This window comes from Mirounga angustirostris, unplaced genomic scaffold, assembly GCF_029215605.1.
Source record: "Mirounga angustirostris isolate CCGP_5_RB_7025 unplaced genomic scaffold, mMirAng1.0.hap1 SCAF_16, whole genome shotgun sequence".
Lineage (NCBI taxonomy): Eukaryota > Metazoa > Chordata > Mammalia > Carnivora > Phocidae > Mirounga > Mirounga angustirostris.
The window spans coordinates 26,309,486-26,323,929 of record NW_026991724.1 but is presented as its reverse complement, the minus strand read 5'-3'; the positions used below and the strand labels follow the sequence as shown (position 1 = coordinate 26,323,929).

Sequence of the window (14,444 nt, the reverse complement as noted above, 5' to 3'; positions counted from 1 at the left end):
TGGCCTTTTGTCCTTTCCTTGACTTGGAAATTCTTTTTACATAAATATTACTTTTCTTTTTTAAGATTTTATTTATTTGAGAGAGAGAGAGGGAACACAAGCAGGGGGAGTGGGAGAGTGAGAAGCAGGCTTCCCGCCGAGCAGGGAGCCCGATGCGGGGCTCGATCCCAGGACCCTGGGACCATGACCTGAGCCGAAGGCAGACGCTCAACGACTGAGCCACCCAGGCGCCCCCATAAATATTACTTTTCAAACAAGTTTTACCGTACAAAAAGTCTATACAATACCCATTCTCTCTAGACATCACTGTGCTCGTTCTTCTGTATCCTTCAAGCCCTAGGTATATCTGCATATGCTCTTCTCTGCCCCGAGACCGCTTTCCCCCAGAAACGTTACATATGGGAGAGTTGCATCATGTGTTTCACTTTTGTAAAGTTAACTATTTGTGCCAGGGTGGGTCATTCCACTAACCAAGAATATGCCCAAGAAGTGTGAGCAGGGAAAGCGGGGTACGGTTTCAGTTCTCAGGTGCTTGAGGTGTTTAAAGAAACACTTTTCCTCTAAGTCCTTAAATTCAAGGCAAGTACTTCATCTGGAGCTCAAATAGGGACATGGGGATCGGCTGCCATGCTGAGGGACCCTGGGTATGCTGTTACAGAAGAGCATGTGGGGCTCCAATGGGATAACTTCCTAAGGTATTTAAGAGCATTCTGGGGGTACCTGGGTGGCTCAGTCGGCTGAGCATCTGACTCCTGATTTTGGCTCAGGTCGTGATCTCAGGGTCATGAGATCGAGCCCCAGGTCGGGCCCCACACTCAGCTCAGTCTGCTTCAGATTCTCTCACCCTCTCCCTCCTGCCCCTCCCCCCACTCTCACTTTCTCTAAATAAGTAAATAATTAATAATAATAATAAAAAGTGGACTAGATGCCACTTTGTCTTAAGCTTAACAAGGGCCCCAACCCCTAATAAGATGATTCTACTGGTCATAACGCTGTTCACATTTTTTTCCATTTAGTTGATCTTGGGAGTTGTTCTAAATCAGTATCTATAGCTCTGTCTTGCTCTTTAAGTGCTTACTGCAAGCTATTCCATAGCATAAGTTTATGGGATGTTCTCTGGAAAGAGCTCTATGTTCACATCACAAAGGAATGAAAATAAACTAAGAACAAATTTACAAACCAAGAATATAGTATTTTATTCATTTCCAGATTATGAGTATTACACAGCATATACATATATTTAGATAATATATAAAACAATGCACAAACCGTAGGAAGAAATATTGGTCTGAGGTTGCCATATGGGACATCTTTAAATCTGTTAAGTTCGTGGTTAAGTGTATCTCCCCACACACTGAGGCAGGCAGCAGGATAAATTCCAGCATTCATGTTCCAAAGGACAGCTTATTCCCACTGCACTTACAATGCAATTATGGCATTATGGCATGGTCACTGGTGTCCACAACAGGGGACACCGAGTAATAGATAAAAGAACCACAGCACAGTAAACTAATAGAAATATTTGTTTTTTGCGTTGTCCTCCAGATAGTTTCCTTTTTAAACTAAGAGCCATGTCCGGCGGCTATCCCTTGAGTTGCATTCCAGTTATTGCTGGAGAAAAAGAAACAAAGAGAAGAGGAATCAGTTTAAGTTATCAGAAAATAGATGGTCAGTGCCACTAACCGCCCCCCTCCCACCTCTGGTGACACCGGAGGGGACGCTGGGCTGTACGGAAATGTGAAATGTCAGCAGCAGTCAGGCACGTAGGCGGCCGCCATTTTGTCAGAGGAGACCAATGGGCTGCTAGTAATTTGGGGCTGCTAAAGAGGATGGAAGAGGATGGAAGACATTCTCCAAGGAAGGCCTGTGAGCAGGAGGCAGGGAGGGGCAAGACCACCTTGTGGAGGTGGAGACAGCAGTAACAGAACATTTCACAGGACTAATCCTGATTCAGTGCTGATGGTGGAAGAAGACCTTAGGAAGACCTTAGGATGAAAGGTACTCCGGCCCCTAGGTCAACATGGAGATGCTCTGCAGCTGGCCTCAGCAGAGTGCACTTTCCGGCTGCCCCAACTCACCATCTGGACTCCTCTGAGGAAGGCGGCTTACCTTTGCTTTGTTCTGAACTGGGAGATACAGTTTGAACTCTGCTGGCAGTTCATCTTCTGAGTAGAGTCTGTCTGAGAAGTAAACCCGTCGGATGCGACAGTTTGCATGGATCTGTGGGTGCAAGACTTCTTTTAAGAAACAAAATATGGGGCGCCTGGGTGGCTCAGTTGGTTAAGCGACTGCCTTAGGCTCAGGTCATGATCCTGGAGTCCCAGGATCGAGTCCCGCATCGGGCTCCCTGCTCGGCGGGGAGCCTGCTTCTCCCTCTGACCCTCCTCCCTCTCATGCTCTCTGTCTCTCATTCTCTCTCTCGCAAATAAATAAAAAAATCTTTAAAAAAAAAAAAAAAGAAACAAAATATGATTGGCCTTCCTCTTGTCCTGCTTCTCATGAAGCCCCTCCCATGATGCTGTCAAAGCTTCATCTCTTTGGCATCTCCTCAGCATGGCTTAGGGGTGGGTTCTGGCAACAGGGATATTTTGCTTGCTATGTTCTCCCACTGTATCTGAGCACACACCTGATGTGTCCTGGACCTCTCTGAGACCTCTAGACAGTGACTTGGGCACTCAGCCAGAAAGCCACACTGTTCTGTCACAAGGGCCACAAGCCAGTAACAGGCAGAGCAGACTTCCCTCTCCCGTTTGGGGCTCCATCAGAAAAGGAGCCAGCCAGTACCTGCACTCTTAGGGTCTCGATATAATTTGTGCCATATGCCCGCCTAGTGAAGTCTGACAGATTGAACTGAATCTGGTTCCAGCCATCATCCAGCCTCATGGGCATGGTACAGATGAAGGGTTTGACTCGGGTGGTGCTCTGGTAGTTACTCGCCCGAAACCGCCGACGCACATTCTTGTCATCTAGTACCTATGAAACACAGAAAAAGAGCCACATTAACTCTACCTTGGAAGAAGCAAACAACCTTGGTGAGGCAAGGGCCTGAGCTCCCACAGCCCGATTTCCCAAGGCTGAGGCCCAAGGGAGAATAAACAGACCAGATACAGGTCACACTAGATGCAGATGGCCCGGAAGTAGCAAGTTTATCTTGTCCGTTGCTGAGACAACACCAGCTTCTTAGGGCACATGACACAGCCGAGGGCCCACAGACCATAGAAAGATTTCATAAACGTTCTCCCATTTGAAAAATCACAAATATCAGAACAGAGACCAACAATAACCAGTATGGAACGGACACTACTCTAACCTTTAAGCTTTGAAATCTGATAGCTATCATTCAGATTTCCTAGGTGCTTGCTGCTGCTTTAAAGACTTGGCATGAGGGGCTCCTGGGTGGCTCAGATGGTTAGGCGTCTGCCTTCGGCTCAGGTCATGGTCCCAGGGTCCTGGGATCGAGCCCCGCATCAGGCTCCCTGCTCAGTGGGAAGCCTGCTTCTCCCTCTGCCTCTCTCTCTCTGACTCTCATGAATAAATAAAACATTAAAAAAAAAAAAAAGACTTGGCATGAAAGTCTGATTACTAATACCAAATTTATGTTGTCGTAATAATGGCCGTATCAAGTGTCTAGCAGAGGCAGAAAAGAAGACACACAAAAGAATAAGGATACTTTCCTAGAGCTACTTTTCTCCTGCAAGTTGACAGGCTATCCCTCTGGGAGAGCTAAGAGTATACACATTCATGTGCATCTACTAACCTGTACTTCAAAGGTAAAGTATTTCTTCAGATTTTTGATAATCATGACGAGGAAGGGAAGTTTAATCCCCAACGTCTTCTTTGGGTCTGCAGGACACGTGATATATGTGGTGCTGCAGAGAGAGGGGACACTAGTAAACACACCAGTTGCCTTTTCCTCTGTGGTATACACCGTGAAAACACTCGGTCCAAGAGGTAAATTGGAGAGTAGATCTAAAAGATCCAGATACATCATCTAATAATCCCTCAATCCGGATGCTTTAAAAAACAAACAAACAAACAAACAATGGTGGACTCTGAAACACAAGCTTCACACAGAACTATATATCAACAAGAAAATACCTGAAAAACAAAATACCTGAAAAACAAAGCCAGGCTGGTGAGCTGAGCAATTTCCTGCAGTGAGAGAAGACTCCCCTCTGGTCTAAGAGAGCCATCAAGTGATAGAAAACCCCAACTAAGACCACTGTGGCCCAGAAAACCACACTGTGGCCCAGGCCACCCACTGGATGATTAGTGCCGGCCCCCCCCGCCCCATGCATGTCCACGAGCCTTGGTTACGTATAATAACATAACTAACACACAGCACTTACTATGGGCTGAGCAGGCGCTAAGTGTGTTTATACACAATTCACTTAATCTTCACAATAACCCCGTAAGGAAGGTGTCCTGTTATCCCTATTTTACAGATGAGGAAACTAAGGCCTGGGGGATCAAGCAACTTGCCCGGGGCAAGGTGTGAGCAGCAGAGCTGGATCCCCAGTGGGTGGTCGGCCCCGCAGTCCCTGCTATTAGCCTCCACGACGTACTGCCTCGCCGGTGCGGGGGTCTCCGGGTGAACAGGCAGGCTGCCTACCTGACATTTGTTCCTTCAATCTCTAGCACCAGGGACTGGATGTCGTTATCAGTGATTCTTTTGATGTGGCCATTCCGCACCTACAATGAAGAAAATGAAACTGATCAGTACTGAAATATTTGGCAATAAATTCTAAGTTATAAATAACTTTTAATAACTTTTTAAGATTGTGAAGGCCAAATGGACCATTTAAAGAAGACCACAGTAGCCACTGGGGCATAACGCAAAGATCTCTGCGACACGGGAGACTGAGCTTGTATGGAAGTAAGCCACGATGTTACCTCTCTACGGGGTCCCATCAACCAGTACAGGAATTGCAGGTGACCTGGCAATCTGTACGTCAGGATAACGTTGTACGCACTGTGCACCAGGGACGTTCTTATATATTCTCTGACTAATCCTAGCAACAACAAAAATCTTCAAGGTAGGTGGTATTTTACAGATGTAGGTGGTATTTTTCTCCTCTGCTTCTGCCCCAGGGTAATGCAAATGAGGATCCTGAGAGTCAGGGTTAAGGACCAGGCTTTCCATGGCCCGCACTGCCTCATGCACTCCGGCCAGAAAGGCTGAACGCTGGATGCCACTGAGGAGGAGGTGGGCAACCAAAACATGAAAGCATAACGCCCCGAGTATGAAGCATCATTTCTATCTTCCACAATGCTTCTCACACTATGCTCCTACTTCCTGCTTCCCTACCTTCTGTTCCCTAAATTTCCGTTTTTTCAAGTTTTCTTTTTTTTTTTAAATTAAATTCTAGTTAGTTAACACAGTGTAATACTAGTTTCAGGAGGATTCAGTGAATCACTGAATTGGTGGGATACAACACCCAGCGCTCATCACAACAAGTGCTCTCCTTAATGCCCATCACCCATCTAGCTCCTCCCCCACCCACCTCCCCTCTAGGAACCCTCAGTTTGTTCTCCATTGTTAAGAGTCTCTTAAATTTCAACTTTCTAAAGTAAGAATTCAAGTCTCATCTTTGCCATACACAGAAGCCCTTCTTTAGCATTTCATCCCACACCGACCTCTCTTCTTTCTGATTTGTTTGTCCGGCTCATGTAGCCTAGAGGACATAATTTAGCACTTCATCCCACATTGTTTTGTATCGTCTGCTGCCTATGTAGGAGGTACAATATGGGGAGGGATCAATACTCAATACGGATTTCCCTTCTCAAAATAATTCAGGAAAGCAGAATTACCTTCAAGCTCTAAACTCTGAAGCACCTAATATGGATAGAGCAGAGATAGGCACAGGCATTTTTGACACGGGGCTAGCCTATTAGGGCTGAATGTATTCACACATGAAAAAGATCAAGCAGCTTTAGAACAGTATGCACCAAAAGCATGCAGTCTTTTTCCAGGTATAGTGAAAATGGCTGTATCGGCCTGTCATAGTCAATGACTCAATCCTTTGGCCTTCCACTAGGCTTGCATATAAAGAGAGAGCACAGTGCCAAGTCTGACAGACAGTTATATTTTTCAAAACGGATTATTAATATGGCATTTTGTGTTTAGACCTCAGTCTCTGTGACCTCTGTTACTATGAATTTGATCCACTTGTGGTGTGCTTGGTGTTCCCATGGGATATGTAATATCACTGCCCATCTTTTTCTGCAAGATGCAACTGAGTCCTGTCTCCTCAAAAAAGTATTTTAAGCTCAAAGGTAGGGATCAAGTATTAAGCATCGTTTGTATCTTCCACAATGCTTGGTACTATGCTAGGCATAAACTAAGCATTCAAATATTTGCTGACTTCTGGAATTTGTCACCCTGAGAGTTGGCAAGGATGAATAGATTCAAGGAGGATTTTTAAAAAATTCCTGGATAACATATCCACCATGGACTATTATAGGAAGCCAGAGAGCCTGGGGTTTATCACAAAGCCAAGGAGGCTGCCAGTGTGAAGAATGCTTTCCCACAAATCAGCCTTTGGTGCCCATTATCAGAGACAGAATGCATGGTGGATGGGCCCCAGATCTCTGCCAATGCAGCATTTCTTAGGTTCTTAAGACACAAATGTCACATTGAAGTGCTTCTCAAACAAAGCTGGTGACACCCAATGCCCTCCTGCTTCGAATTCTGGGCCGCTTTCCCAGGGAGATTAAGAGCACAAAGCCTTGGGTCTGTGTAGCACATGCCAACACTGCCCACCTCATCCCCCATATAAACACTCTGGACCGAAGTGGCAATATTCCTCCTCTGTTTGCTAGCCCACAGCTGCTGGGGAAAATCAGACTTGTTGGTGAAGGAGGAATCAAACGAGAAATTATTTCCATTTCCAAGTAACATGATGCAGTCACATTGCTAAGAGCCGCCAGTATTCCAGCAAGATGCAAACACTAATTTTATGACATACTGCTAATTATGCTAATATAATTATAGTTATAACTAATAAAACTTCATTCTTTCTTTAAAAGATACATAATGCTGGCACCTGGGTGGCTCAGTCGTTAAGCATCTGCCTTCAGCTCAGGTCATGATCCCAGGGTCCTGGGATCGAGCCCCGCCTCGGGCTCCCTGCTCAGCAGGAAGCCTGCTTCTCCCTCTCCCACTCCCCCTGCTTGTGTTCCCTCTCTCGCTGTCTCCCTCCGTCAAATAAATAAAATCTTAAAAAAAAATAAAATTAAAATAAAAGGTACATAATGCAACTATCAAACAGATGGTTAACTTGAAAAAGGGCTCAAGGACAGCTAAAAGGCAACTTGTTGCAATTTACCCAACACTGCTTGAAAGCATGGCCTCAAATCTTATGTCTCTCCCAGCACAGTGAGAATTCTCTCTCAGCTTCAGAAAGCCCAGCCAGATTTCATAGGGAGGAAATGTTAGGAAACTTGCTTCTGCCCATCTCAAAGTTTATAGCAGATGACTTCACTCCAGCAAATGCGATTATTCAAGTCTTTACAGAAGAAAACAATGCCTTACACTGCACGCAGAAGCCAACAGACTGGAAGCCAAAACAGACTTGGTATATTCTCCTCTGCTTCTGCCCCAGAGGCAAGCTCATTTTTAGCTAGACTTTCAATAACTTCTTAAAGAGAAATTTCTCTCAACAACACATCAACCACCACACTCAGACTTAATTCTTACAAAATTAATTAACGTAGTCCATAAAACAAGAGAACTCAGGAAAAAAGGCAGCTTTTTCAAAGGAATGCCCACCAGTCTGTCTGGAGTTTTAAGTATTCTCATATCACCAGCTGCCAGAGCTTTGAAATCAAATTAAGTTGATTTGTTAGTGAAGTATGATTTTTCTCCTTTATTAAGTTCACAGGGCTACAAACTCATTGGAAAAGCGGGGTGGGGTGGGGGCGCAATCAACCAGAGATATGAGCACTTAAAGGAAATCTCCCAAAACCTCTCTAGGCTCTAAAACTAGGATCAAAGGGAAAGGGGGGATGGACAATTGGGGGCAAGGCCTCCCAACTGCCCTGGCAATCTGGCTGTCACCGCCTTAAATTGTAAAGGTCTTCCAGGAAGCCACCCCCTCCTCAGTCCAGCTTCTGACAAACACATATAACAAGATACATGGCCTCAGAAAGCATGGACTTCCTTTCCTTAGCTCCTTCTAGTTCAGAGGTTGTTAAGCAGGCCTGGCTTTAAAATGAAGAAAAAATGAACTGGTCAGCATTTATTACTTATGGTAGAAGTGGGTTTTATTTTACTTCCCTCTCTAAATGAGAAAGTGCCAATTGTTTTTGACTTTTCAATTCTTTTTTATTTCATGACACATTCCCACTATCAAGGTGTGGGTTACAAGTGTTTAATTCCTACAAAAAAATAAACAAAGCCAATCTTATATTTTTTTTCATGAACTCACTATCCCCACCTACCTGCTCCCTCCCGCCCCCACCCAACTGCCATCCCCAAGCTATGAGCTGCAGAACCCAGGCTGCTAGCTATTACAAATGAGAACGGTTCTCAGCCTCTGCAGACACCAGGAAGGGAACCTTCAAGCCCTTCTTGCAATCACTCTCCCAGGCTTTCCATGGTTGCTGGGGCAACTAATAAAGAACACTGATTTTTTTTTTTTTTTTCAATGTAAGCTCCAGGGAGGAGGGTCAAGCTGAGGGGAAAAAAGTACTCCTGGGATAGGGAGGAAGCTGGCCAATGCTCCGTATTTCTTCAAGTGTTTTAAAAATAACACATGAGTTGTATGCATCCCCTACCCCCACCTTTCATTTCTCTGGCTCCACCCACTTACCCTGGCAGACAGCTGAGCCCTCAGCCATCTGGCATCCTAGTCTTAATGACACATGTTCCAATTTACATTAAGCCATTAGAGCTGTCCATTTCAGCAGGAAAGTTTCTGCCCGCAGCTAGGGGCTGGGATCTAAGTCTGAAAACAGGCAGAGGGAGACCTCTGTGGGGAGAGCTGGGCATAGCTCGGTCTCAAGGTTAGGGCTTTGCAGGCTCCAACGAGTCAATTAAGTGCATTGCTAACCAGTCTTCCTAGCAATGCCTTGCAAGGGCAAGTATAACTAAAACCCATGCCTTCGCCCAATTATAGTAAAAGCTGTTACTCAGAATAATAAACATCATCAGACTGATCCAGGGAACGTCTGGGAAAAAAAAAACCCAACAGTTGTACTACCTTCCCATCCAAATGCCCTCGACTCTGCTACTGGAAACCACAGCAGTTTAACAACGTACCAATAAGGTTTGCTAATTAAAAACTAGGGTGTGGAAACGACTTTTCTGGAGACAATTCATTTTTAAAATTGGGAACAGGGAAAATAAATAAAATCAGGAACGGGGAATGGGAATCTAATACTATCCAGCAACAACCACAAAAAGTCTGGTTCTAATATTTAGCTTTGGAACAGGCGAAGATCAGCAGCAGCTGAAAGACAAGGTGAGAGGCGAGAAAGGCAGAGAGGCTGGTAGGAATTAACATTCTCATCTAGTAGACTTTTAGTATAGTAGACTTATATGATGAAATATGAAAACTATGCTTTATACAGCATAGATGGGAAGAGAACCATCTGGTATTTTCTTTACAAACCAGAAGTAATGTCTACATTAAACATAAAAGTCCTTTAGTAAATGTATTATCTGCTGGTCCCAGAAGTTAAGGGAACATCAAGAAACCCCTAATTTCTCCTAACGTGTTGGTTTGAAAAATTAGCTGCCTTGGGGCTCCTGGGTGGCACAGTTGGTTAAGGTCTGACTCTTGGTTTTGGCTCAGGTCATGATCTTAGGGTCATGGAATCAAGTCCCACTTTGGCCTCTGGCTCAGTGGGGAGTCTGCTTGAGACTTTCTCTCCCTCTCTCTCTCTGTCCCTCCCCCCACCACCCACCCTCCCTCTCTTGTGCTCTCAAATAAACTTTTTTTTTTTAAAGATGTTTTTATACTTTTTTTTTTAAAGATTTTTTATTTATTTGACAGAGAGAGACACAGCGAGAGAGGGAACACAAGCAGGGGGAGTGAGAGAGAGAGAGAAGCAGGCTCCTGGCTGAGCAGGGAGCCCGATGCGGGGCTCGATCCCAGGACCCTGGGATCATGACCTGAGCCAAAGGCAGACGCCTAACCACTGAGCCACCCAGGCACCCCAAGGCCTCTGCAATTTTTAAAAAAAGTTTATTTGGGACGCCTGGGTGGCTCAGTGGTTAAGCATCTGCCTTCGGCTCAGGTCATGATCCCAGGGTCCTGGGATCGAGCCCTGCCTCAGGCTCCCTGCTCAGCAGGAAGCCTGCTTCTCCCTCTCCCACTCCCCGTTTGTGTTCCTGTTCTTGCTATTTCTCTCTGTCAAATAAATAAATAAACAAAGTCTTTTAAAAAAATCGCAGAGGTCTTTATCAGGAAGTTTACAGTGTAGCCAGGCATAGAGATTTTCAGAAGCTAATTTCAAGTATGAGGAGTATGATGAAAAGGAAGCAGAGATTCTATAAGGGGATATAAATGAACTTAACCTGGAGGGGCAAGTGGATATAAACTAACGTAAACTGAGGAAGTGCCTTTGCGCTGTGACCTAGAGACTAACGAAGAGGTGGCAGGGTGAGTCCCAGCAGAGGGACCGTCAGGTATAGAAGCCTGAAGGTTCGAGAACATGACCTCTTTCACTTGAGCGGGAGGTCACTGCTGAGGGGGGAACCTGGGGGAGGTGAGCCTGGAGAACCAGTGAAGCGGGCACCAGACCACGTGCTGTGTGGCCTGAGAGCCATGTTAAGGTTTCTGGACTGGGAAAGCCCTGGTAAATGACAAAATTATTCTAATTTCCGAAGTCTGACTTTACTGCACTTCCTATTCCTAGGCATCAGGTATAGACTTATTTACTCTTGAGCAAATTCCTCAGTTTCCTACCCTATTTAATACTGTACGCCGTAACTCTGTTGCCAAGCATTTTATATACATCTTCATTTAATCTCCAAAACCATGGGAGGAGGTGGCATCATCACAAAATGAGAAAACTGAGTAGGTAAGTACTTGCCCAAGGTTACACGGCAGAGGACAGAGGGCAGAACCAGGACACAAATCCACACTGTCCCAACTGTAGCCCTGGGGTTTTAAGGTAAAACACTTTTTTCCCCTTAAGGAACTTGCAGTCTAGTGGGAAATACACAATAAGCTGGCACCTGCCAGACAGTGTGATGTAGAGGGCCATAGGCGCACACAGGAGACCTAACTTAAGCTCCCAGTGAAATAATGCTTGAGATTTGAAGGATGGGATGGGGGCAGTGTATGACCTTCAAAGAGTGATGGATAAACGCAGGTGTTACAAATGTTAGTAACCACACCTGTGAAAATGGAGTTTGTCATTCACTGGTATCAAGAATATGGCATTCACTCCTCACGTTCATAAGGAGACAGAGCCTGAACAGAAGCCAAACCTAATTTTTCACAGAAAACAAACTATAGAAATCCTGTCTTCATAAACTCGAGAAGGAGAATAGTAAAGTTTGTGAAATCAAAACAGCAAAAATAGCCATATATACCTACTGGCAAAGGTCAGGGTCATTTGTCCATCCCTCCCTCCATCAAACTTTGCCTTTACTAAAACTTTTCCTTACTCCCTGAGAGCAGGGAACATGTCTTCTTCTCTTTGTATCTCCCCAAATCTACACAGCACCTGTGACTTAACTGTTGCTCAATAAATCTTTGATAAGTATATCAATTCCCAGTGTTTCCCCAACTGGGTTGGATTCCCAACACTTCCTGAGGACTTCGTAATATAGTCAAGAAAAGGCACACATACAACAAAGCCTATGGATCTGACCTCAAACTTGCCGTTTTCCTCCCTTCCCTTTTCTTGCCCCAGCGGAAAAAATTCACCCCTAAACACTTTTCAGTCTAAATACGAAAAGTAGAAAACGTAATTAACTTTTACTATTACAAGAACTTTGATTAAAATGAGTGTTATTCTAAATGTTTTCTTTGCCAAAATGTCTGTTTAATTTACTCCATGTAACCCTGCCAGTTGTTCTAATGTTTTCACACGTGTTTATGAGGGTACCATCCGACCTCTACTGGCGTTGTTACGGGACACACTGCACCATGGTTACTTTGCTTTTATATTCCGTGTGTAAACATGTTGACTAGTCAAAGAGCTGCATTTGAAAAATAAAACACACTACAAAAGATCAAGCCCCAGAAGGGTTAAAATGGACAACTCTGGTAAGTTTCACCTACTAGAAATGCTGAGGCCTCTCTACCGCTGGAAGTTCTGGAAGTTCTCCGACCTGCTCTGTAAACCTCTCCTAGATCAAGTCCCATTCTCTAGTTCGATTGCCTCATATTGACACTTTTGTTACAATTTCATATTCAACGGCACACAGGTCACTCTCTCCATGCCTCCTGACAGCCCATAACTAAGTTAAGCCACAGCTGGGAAGCCATCATCCTTACAAAGTTCTCAGGTACATTCACTCCAGGTTCTCTTTGCAGAGATGCGATTTCAGTTTACAGCTTTTATTCCAATGTGAACAAAACCAAGGAACTGAAAACCTCAGTAATGTAGGGAAAAAATTAAGGAACTGCTTTCCTGTGTATTACCCTGAATTTGTGGATAGAAGCACTGTGAAAGAGGAAAGAAAATTGGCCAGATTTTTCACATAAGCATAAGGCCCAAACAACTCACTATATTCAGATCTTTCAACTATCTCATAAAAATGACATTAAGAACACACCACCCTCAAAACTGCTTTGGAAATGCAGAATTCCCTAGTGACGACAGGCAGAAGGCTATCTGTGTTCTCACCCAATCTCTGGGTGGCCCAAAACGCTTATCTGTGGATATAGGAAGACTTGTTTTGAGATGAAATCCAAGATTCTTGGCTTCATTACCAATAAACTGCTTATTTAGATTACTCCACATCCATCTCTATAAAAACACCATTCAACATACCACTTCTTTCAGTTGTCCCCTAAGGAATCACCTGTCTTCCACAGTAGAGTGCCTGTCTTAACTTATCCTTAAAAAAAAAAGGGGGGGGGGGATAGCTGACTGGGAATATGCATGAGACAACAAGACCATGCTAGACACGCACATCCCCTATTCAATATCTCCAAAAAGACAGGAGATGAAGGAGAGGGTCATCATCTCCCGGGGTCAGTGAAAATGTTATCCAGTGGATACCTCAATAAAAATAATGAGGCTGGTACCCGGCTCTGAGCTTATTACTCCAAACAAAACTTTATCACAATTTTGCCATTTTTCTGATGTAGACATCAAGCACGGAAGGCACAGCACAGACCCCAAGAAGCAATGAATGTGGAGCAGGTGCCAAAGGCCCCCGAATTCCGCCCTGTCTGAGATCACTGGAAGGAAAGGAGCAAATGAATGAAATCCAAACATAACTGCCTTCTGGCTGTGCCCCTATAAGGTAGCCTGGAACAAAGGCTCTGTGTCTTGTGCCCAGCACAGTGCCTGGCACAAAACAGGCTATCAGTAAATGTTTGTGAAATCAGTGAACAGCAGCTTCTTTCATCGGCGTGTTCCCAAAGCAATCTCAAGTAAGTTTATGCATTTCACGGATCCCACTGTATAAATGGGGAAACCGAGGCTCTGAGGAACTGACTGACCAAGTCAAGACGGCGGCGAGGGACCACTGTCCCAACCACACCACGGCCACAGGACACTTAAACCCCAGCTACGCCCACCCCACACGCACCCCCCGCCCCCCGCTGCTGACACGACGTCCCCACCTCGCGCCTCTGTCACGCCAGCCTGGGGACAGGTCACAGCAGCGCCCGCCTGGCCACCCCGGAGCTCCAACTCGACACAACTACCCGCCACCCCGTCCCCAGCCCCCAGACGAGGAGGGGGCGCGGCCCCAGCACCCCGCCCAGCCACCGCCCCCCAGCTCCTAACCTTTTTGTCCCAGATCTGCAGGGGTTTGCTGCCAATGCTGTAGAGGATGGAGAGGAAGCCGCTCTGGAATGTGTTTTTGAACATCTCGCCCGCGGCCTGGCCAGCCGCGCCGGAGCCGACCTAGATACGGGCACCAAGTGGCGAAGGGAAAGCAGGGGCCGGCCCTGGTCCGAAGATGAGAAGCTGCGCTCCTGACCGCCTGATCTGTATTCACTCGCGGCTAAACTCGGACGCGAGACGCTATGTCCTCGAGTTTCAGCTCCCACAAGAAATAAGCAACCTCAATTCGGAAACCACAGCAACTGCCGCCCGAGGGGCTCTCCCCGCCTTAAGTGGAGGCGGCGGGCCATGCGCCGCGTAACATGGATCCCTCCGCCTGCTTGACCCGCCCCTTGAGCGCGCGGAGCCCAATCCTGCCACAAGGATCACGGACTTCCGGTCCCTTCCGCCCTTAAGCCCCGCCCCAGTTCCGCCTCCTTGTGGAAAGAACTCTGTAGTCAAGGGACTATTTTTTCCGTCGTAGT

General features: G+C 45.7%; 1 protein-coding gene across 4 annotated transcripts; it reads right to left on the bottom strand.

The window, feature by feature from the left end:
* Positions 1-1,168: 1,168 nt before the first annotated feature.
* Positions 1,169-14,316, bottom strand: CFAP20 (cilia and flagella associated protein 20). Of its 4 annotated transcripts, none has more exons than XM_045891029.3 (6): positions 13,921-14,316; positions 4,613-4,692; positions 3,758-3,869; positions 2,785-2,973; positions 2,110-2,220; positions 1,169-1,611 (listed from the first exon to the last, which is right to left on the bottom strand). In XM_045891029.3, the coding sequence occupies exons 1-6, from the start codon at positions 14,002-14,004 to the stop codon at positions 1,606-1,608; spliced, it is 582 nt and encodes a 193-aa protein (XP_045746985.1). In that variant the 5' UTR covers positions 14,005-14,316; the 3' UTR covers positions 1,169-1,605. The 4 variants fall into 4 exon arrangements, with proteins under 4 accessions (XP_045746985.1, XP_064438078.1, XP_064438079.1 ...); XM_064582008.1 differs by having other exon boundaries at positions 3,758-4,014; positions 13,921-13,981; XM_064582009.1 differs by lacking the exons at positions 4,613-4,692; positions 13,921-14,316 and adding an exon at positions 4,350-4,604 and having other exon boundaries at positions 3,758-4,014.
* Between the last annotated feature and the right edge of the window lie 128 nt (positions 14,317-14,444).